Raw genomic sequence first — 6766 nt, forward strand, 5'->3', positions numbered from 1 at the left:
GCAATTTTCCCTATAACTTGAACACGCCTCTGCTTCTTTGTCCGTCACAGTGGGCCCCCCGAGAAGAAGATGGGCATCAAGGCCTCAAACACAGCAGAGGTGTACTTTGATGGAGTACGGGTGCCATCAGAGAATGTGCTGGGTGAGGTGGGAGGCGGCTTCAAGGTTGCCATGCATATTCTCAACAATGGAAGGTTTGGCATGGTTGCAGCCCTTGCAGGCACCATGAAGGCCATCATTGCTAAGGCGGTGAGTACCCTGCTTGAGTCTCTAGCTATCTTGAATGAGTCACATTATCCCCCTTCTCATGTGTCCGTTCCCTTGCAGGCACTCTCTCTACCAGAGACCCCTCCCACACCAGCTGTTCCAAACCTGATAGCTTAGGTCTCTGTCCAGCCTAGACTGAACTCCTCTTGGTTGTGGCTCAGCCCAGCCTCCATCCTGGGAGGACTAGAGAACCACAATGGGACATATGTCCTTCTGCAGGTGGATCATGCTGCTAATCGTATCCAGTTTGGGGAGAAAATTCACAACTTTGGGCTAATCCAGGAGAAGCTGGCCCGGATGGCTATGCTGCAGTATGTGACTGAGGTAAGGATCCTCCCACAATCTTCTCCCAAGAGCCCTGTGGTTGTCTTCCCGGTCGGGTCAGACTACAACCCCCAGCAGCACCTGGGGCAGTGGGTCTCCAGCTTTACACCAATGCCCTAGGGGATGCGGGGAGGCATAGTTAGCTCAGCCGCTGCAGAAGAAGAGCCATGCTGTTCTGCTGAGGTGCTTCTAGTGGTACCTGAAATTTATTTTACCCCCCACACCTATCCTTACGTCTTCACCCTTTTCAAGAAGTCAGATTTCTGGAAGCCCCTGATAAACTGGCTTGGGGGACCAAATATTTCAACATGCCTGACATATGGAGTTAGAAGTCAAGGACCACAGGGAGCTGGGGTAAATCTGGTCTTGGAGATTTGGGTGATCGGGCCAAGTCTGATGCAGCTCTTTTCTTTCCCACATCCCAACCATGCAACCTCAGTCCATGGCTTACATGGTGAGTGGCAACATGGACCAGGGATCCACGGACTTCCAGATAGAGGCTGCCATCAGCAAAATCTTTGGCTCGGTGAGGTCCCAGGCCTGCGGGGAGGGAGAGCCCAGTTTGGGAGCTTGGCTCTAATACCAATCTTATATGTTTCTTTGTCCCTAGGAGGCAGCCTGGAAGGTGACAGATGAGTGCATCCAAGTCATGGGGGGCATGGGCTTCATGAAGGTATAGGAGTTTTCTGCCTGGAGTAGCTGCAGTTGGGCCAGGAGGCGTAGACAAGCACATCTCAGCAGGGGCATATGATCTGTCTTTCACTATCCTAGGAGCCTGGAGTAGAGCGTGTGCTCCGAGATGTTCGTATCTTCCGGATCTTTGAGGGGACGAATGACATTCTCCGGCTGTTTGTGGCTCTGCAGGGCTGTAAGGTAAAGAGGGGGGAGAACTGGAGGGGGACCAGGGGTGAGACAAGGAGTCTTGACTCTTAGACCCTCTTCCCCCACAGGACAAAGGAAAGGAACTCTCTGGGCTTGGCAATGCTCTAAAGAATCCTTTGGAGAATGCCGGCCTTCTGTTAGGAGAGGCAAGCAAACAGCTGAGGCGGTAAGCTTAGGGGCCAGGGTAAGGCAGGGCAGAATGGGGTGGTATATGGCAACTAACCAATCACCTCCTTCCTCTAAGGCGGGCAGGGCTGGGCAGTGGCCTGAGTCTCAGTGGCGTCATCCACCCGGAGTTGAGTCGGAGTGGTAAACTGGTAAAGTAGTCAAGAGTGGTGGGGGATAGCCTATGTCAAGAGCTGATGGGGCTGGGCCCCCTTCTGAGCCCTGGGTGCCTTCCTCATTTCTTCAGGCAGTGCAAGCTCTGGAGCAGTTTGCCACCACAGTGGAGGCCAAGCTGATAAAATACAAGAAAGAGATTGTCAGTGAGTAAGCTCTATACCCTTACCATCCCCTCTTTTTCCTCTCCCTCCAACTAATACCCTCCCTACCCCACCCCATCTACCTGACAGATGAACAGTTTGTGCTGCAGCGTCTGGCAGACAGTGCCATTGACCTCTATGCCATGGTGGTGGTTCTTTCCAGGTGAGGAGACAGTGTGGGAAGCCTGAGCCGCAGGGGGTTCCTAGGGTCACAGCCCGTATTTATTTTCTCCTGCTTCCCACCAGGGCCTCAAGATCCCTGAATGAGGGCCACCTCACAGCCCAGCATGAGAAAATGCTCTGTGACAGCTGGTGTATTGAGGTGAGATCTGGGATTGCCATGGGCAGGTAGGGGGCTCAAGACATAGGCCTGAACCTCTCCTTCCCTCTCTCTAGGCTGCAGCCCGGATTCGGGAGAACATGGCTGCACTGCAGTCTGACCCCCAGCAGCAGGAGCTCTTCCGTAACTTCAAAAGCATCTCCAAGGCCTTGGTGGAGCAGGGTGGTATGGTCACTAGCAACCCCCTCGGCTTCTGAATATTCCCAGCCAGGGCCTGGCCAGGAATGTGCCTTCTCTCAATCTCAAGCCAAAGCCCAGGCCCCTTTCCTGTGGGCCCTGGTACTGCCTTGAAGGGGCTTCACCCCAGGACTGTGCCTGCTCTCAGAGGGAGTACTCACTGCCTCACAAATAAAGTCTAACAAGTCGTGCTTTGCTACTGTGTCTCAGTCCTTTCCCTCAGTGCCTGCCTCCCTCCCAAAGAAAGGAGCCAGAGGCGTGGGGAGTTTGCCCCTATTGCTTTATTTGGTGTTTTATACAAGTGACTAAAATAAATAGAGTAACAAAAGCAGCTACACAGCCCTCAAATACTAAATACCCCAGCTTCCTTTGCTGCCAAGTGTGGCCAACCCCACCCCACCCCGCCAGGATAGCAGAACAGCTGACTGGGCAAATGGAATAGGAGGTCACATTTCGGGGTTAAAAGAAGGGGTCCGGGGGGCAGGTATTCTTCATATAAAAGAGGAAATGCCTACTAAAAAATAGTCCAAAAAAATGTAAGAAAGTCTACTTTAACCCCCCAAAAGGCTTACAAAAAATAATAAAGCTAAAAATAACCAAAGGTCCCTTGAAGACCCCCGAGGGAAAGGGGAGGAACCAGGCACTGCTGGTTAAGAGTCATAGCGGCAACAACCTCACAGTAGGCAGCAGCCCACATGACAAGCTAAGCCCAGGCACCACTGGAAGAGTAATGAGCAAGTGATTGACAAGACACCCAATCACAGGACAGGAGCACCAAGAACTGACTGAATAGGCCAAGGGTGGAGATCTAACATGGCTCTACATAACATCCACAAAGAACTCACTAGGGTTGCCCATGGCCATGTGGAAGCTTTGGCGGCTGGCTGTCAGCTCTGGGGGCACTGAGCCCAGGTCTCTGATGGGAGGGGCCCCTGGGGGTTGCACTGCTGGAGGGGCAGCTGGGGGAGGTGGGGGCATCATGACCACCATCATGGGGTTATAGGGGAGGGCCATACCAGGGGGTGGACCATAGGGATGGAGCCCTGGGTGGGCTCGGTGACTGGGAGCACCCCCTGATGAGCTCCTGGAAAGGGGAGGGCCCCCATCGCCAGTGCCACTAGGATCCCCGCCTCGCCGAAGGCTGCCCCCGCGGCTGGAGGGCTCGGACTCACTGCCACTGCCGGACTTGGACTCAGGGGCCCGCTCCTCAGGCCTCCCTGTGCGCCCTGCCCCCCCATCGCTTCGTGTGGACCCACTGCTCCGGCTCCCTGTTGGGGGAGAGGAGAGGGGCAACTGAACCCCAGCCCAAGGTCCCTCAACCTCCCTAGCCCCTGCAACTACCTCTCCTCCCTGGTTTTCTCTTGCCCCTTACCCCTCTCTCTGGCAGTTACTTACCTTCACTGTGCTGGCTGCTAGCACTGCCTCCACCATAGGTATAGGATGAGAGTTCATGGTAGGGTGGAGGCTGGGGGCTGTATGGGTGCGGGGCTGGGTACTGGTAGGAGAAGGTGGGCAGCAGGGGCCAGGGGGTGGCCCCAGGCAGAGGAGCCAAGGTGTCCTGATCCGAAGCCCCACTGGAACCATCATTATCATTCAGAGACAGGTTGACTAAATCTTGAAAGTAAGAGAAAAACTAAGAATCACTGTTTTAAGAAGCCAGGACATAAAGACATTAAATGAAGAGGACCTAGGAACCATTTCCCCAGAACTACCCTTTATGGGGGTTAAAACGAGGGTCTCTAACAGGAAATTTCCCACCTGCCACTGCTATCAGGGCAGGAAGTCAGCCCGGGCCACCGTAAGTCTCATATGCTTTCATGAGATTCAGAAAGAGGTACCCCTCTTCCCAACAGACGTTGTCCTGTGCATAGTGCACAGCTTGTCCAGCAGAACATGGGTGGATGTTAGCCCCTGCTAATTGTCATCAGCCAGTGCAGGGCCTACTACAGGACACATACTGCTCAACAGTCCACAGTGGCACTGGCTGGTTTCTGGGCAATGTCTGAATTTGGAGAGGGGCACTCACAACTCTCACAGCCACCACTGAGGTCTCCGAAGACGTAATAGCACTGCTCAGAGAAGGTGATCTTGTTTACTGTGTGTCGGATAAGGCCTGCCTTAAGCAGTCCACTGGCATACTTGCGGGCCTCCCGCCGCTCAGGAAAGCCCTCCACATGATGGTAGAGCCAGTCAACCACATCCGAGCCTGGAATCACCCAGAAAAGAAAAAGGACTCAGGCTCTCCTCTCTGACTCTTGCCTCACCCCTGTTCGGGCCATTCCAGCTTTGGACTACTCTTCCTCCTCCCCCTTCCAAGCTACCTTCCCAGGGCCCAGCCATACCAAGAAAGGCATTAGGAATGGTGATCTTGAGCCACATACGGTCCCGAACTTCCAGTCCAGACTCTGGAGCTGCCATGGCTTTAGTCACAGATGCCATGTCTGTATGGATGGAGAGACCCCGGCCCTCACAACCTGACAGAGAAGAAGCAGGGAATCAAAGGCAGAGCCTAGTCCCCAGGAATGGTGGGATCACAACACTGCTGAGAAGCCTTCAGAGGAGGGGTGGAAGGAGGCGGGCCTGGGGGCTCACCATCAGGTAAAGAGGACCCAGATGTAATGGTGCTCATGGAGGAGGAGCCTGGATAGGCTGGGAAGGTGCCAGTCAGTGCAGCAGAATGTGAGACCCAGGCAGCGGGGTCAATTGGCTGGATGGGCTCATCTGGGACAGAGAAGACCATCAAGACGATCACTTCCTAGTCCCAGAGAGCCAGCCCTGTCCCTCCCTGATGCAGACCTGAACTTCCTCCACCAATTCCCCCATAGCCTAGGGGCCCAGCCCCAGCTCCCAGCTCTCTCTCCTCTCAGCTGCAGGCCCTCTGAGCATCACTCACTTCGGGGGAGAGTGAAATAAGCCTGGGGAGAGGGATCCCAGCACTTGGCCACAGTCAGCACGATGGGGCTGTGGGGAAGAGAGAAGGCCAGTCAAGCAGGGGTGAGGGTAGAGGCCTCAGGAGAGTGGAGGCCTGGAATGAGAATGGGTTGAGGGACAGAAAGAGAAAGAGAAGAGCAAGCAAACATGGCAGGGCCCAAAAAGGTGAGGGTGGAAGGCTCAACAATGTTGGTGACTCACCAATATGGGTAACTCTTAAAAACATACTGCTGAGTCAGACAAGAGAGTACTCACTGTACAGTCCATTCACAGAAAGGCCCCAAACAGGTAAAACTAAACTGTGTTGTTCAAAGATACACACATGGGTGGTAAAACTACCAAGTGAAGCAAAGATTTTTATCATAGTGATGACCAAAGAATCAGGTGAATAATTACCCTAGAGGCAATGAAGAGGATAGTTGCTGGAAGGGACACTAGGGAGAACTTTTGAGATATCAACAAACTTCTATTTCATGATCTAGGCAGTAGTGTTAAGGACACCCATTTACTCTAGAATTACTCATTACATTATGCATTTTTTTAATTTTATGTACTTTTTAGATGACTGTTGTTTCAGTACTTCCTAAAAATTATAAAATGAAAGGTGAAAAAGCAAAGACAAGAGGACTGAGGACTTGAGACCAGCTGAGAGGCTCACCCTGGCTTGTGCACAATGTCTCTCAGCACCCGCACAGCATCATCATTGCTCATGTTCTCAAAGTTCATGTCATTCACCTGGAAATGAGGGGAAGTGGGTCAGAAACAGGATAGGAGAGGCTGAGAGCTCCTGCCCAAGTCAGTACCAGTGACCCTTTCCCAGCATACCTGCAAAAGCATGTCCCCCGGCTCAATGCGCCCATCGGCCGCCACGGCCCCACCCTTCATGATGGAGCCGATGTAGATGCCCCCATCTCCCCGCTCATTGCTTTGGCCCACAATGGAGATGCCCAGGAAGTTGTACTTCTCTGTGGAGGGAGTCCATGTGATGAGGGGAAGCCCAAGCCACATGACCCCCAAGCCCTAGAGACCAGGTCCCCCAGCCCCAGGCTCCCTCCATACCCATGTTGAGTGTGACTGTGATGATGTTGAGAGACATGGTGGAATCAGTGACACTGCTGAAGGATGAGGTCTGTGACAGAAAAAGGGGAAGGAGCTAGACTGCCTTCAACAACCAGGGACGAACCCTGGGATCCTGTCTGTGCCCTTGTATCCCCTAAATCAAGGCCCAGGCCTCTAATTTCTCTAAGGTCCAGTTATCCCATGAGAACCCCTTACCCTCTCCAGACGGGGTGGCCGCTGTTTCCTCCGCCGCCGGTGACGCTTGAGGAGACGGGAGGCACTGCTCTGCTCCGTGGAGCTGCTG

General features: G+C 53.6%; 2 protein-coding genes across 4 annotated transcripts in view; one reads left to right on the plus strand and one right to left on the minus strand.

Annotated features, from left to right (window-relative positions):
* ACADVL (acyl-CoA dehydrogenase very long chain) overlaps window positions 1–2663 on the plus strand; it is a 5378-nt gene extending 2715 nt beyond the window's left edge. The window contains exons 9-19 of one of the 2 annotated variants that reach the window (XM_006922294.3): window positions 51–249; window positions 487–591; window positions 1031–1117; window positions 1202–1264; window positions 1363–1464; window positions 1542–1639; window positions 1718–1790; window positions 1886–1958; window positions 2046–2118; window positions 2202–2277; window positions 2352–2657. In XM_006922294.3, coding sequence (XP_006922356.1) covers window positions 51–249; window positions 487–591; window positions 1031–1117; window positions 1202–1264; window positions 1363–1464; window positions 1542–1639; window positions 1718–1790; window positions 1886–1958; window positions 2046–2118; window positions 2202–2277; window positions 2352–2492 — 1090 coding nt within the window. In that variant the 3' untranslated portion in view covers window positions 2493–2657. Of the gene's footprint in view, window positions 1–50; window positions 250–486; window positions 592–1030; window positions 1118–1201; window positions 1265–1362; window positions 1465–1541; window positions 1640–1717; window positions 1791–1885; window positions 1959–2045; window positions 2119–2201; window positions 2278–2351 lie in introns of both variants that reach the window. The other variant, XM_006922293.3, reaches the window with a different exon arrangement.
* A 72-nt stretch (window positions 2664–2735) lies between these two features.
* The window catches only part of DVL2 (dishevelled segment polarity protein 2), an 8600-nt gene continuing 4569 nt past the window's right edge, over window positions 2736–6766 (minus strand). For both annotated transcript variants that reach the window (XM_025040086.1, XM_006922295.3), the window contains exons 6-15: window positions 6679–6766; window positions 6463–6532; window positions 6229–6368; window positions 6062–6138; window positions 5366–5433; window positions 5065–5193; window positions 4815–4946; window positions 4499–4678; window positions 3868–4086; window positions 2736–3740 (exon numbers count right to left, since the gene is read on the minus strand). The exon at window positions 6679–6766 ends at the window's right edge or, in 1 of these variants, runs on beyond it. In XM_025040086.1, coding sequence (XP_024895854.1) covers window positions 3292–3740; window positions 3868–4086; window positions 4499–4678; window positions 4815–4946; window positions 5065–5193; window positions 5366–5433; window positions 6062–6138; window positions 6229–6368; window positions 6463–6532; window positions 6679–6766 — 1552 coding nt within the window. In that variant the 3' untranslated portion in view covers window positions 2736–3291. The remainder of the gene's footprint in view (window positions 3741–3867; window positions 4087–4498; window positions 4679–4814; window positions 4947–5064; window positions 5194–5365; window positions 5434–6061; window positions 6139–6228; window positions 6369–6462; window positions 6533–6678) is intronic.

The sequence above is a fragment of the Pteropus alecto genome, unplaced genomic scaffold, assembly GCF_000325575.1.
Source record: "Pteropus alecto unplaced genomic scaffold, ASM32557v1 scaffold398, whole genome shotgun sequence".
Classification (NCBI taxonomy): Eukaryota; Metazoa; Chordata; class Mammalia; order Chiroptera; family Pteropodidae; genus Pteropus; species Pteropus alecto.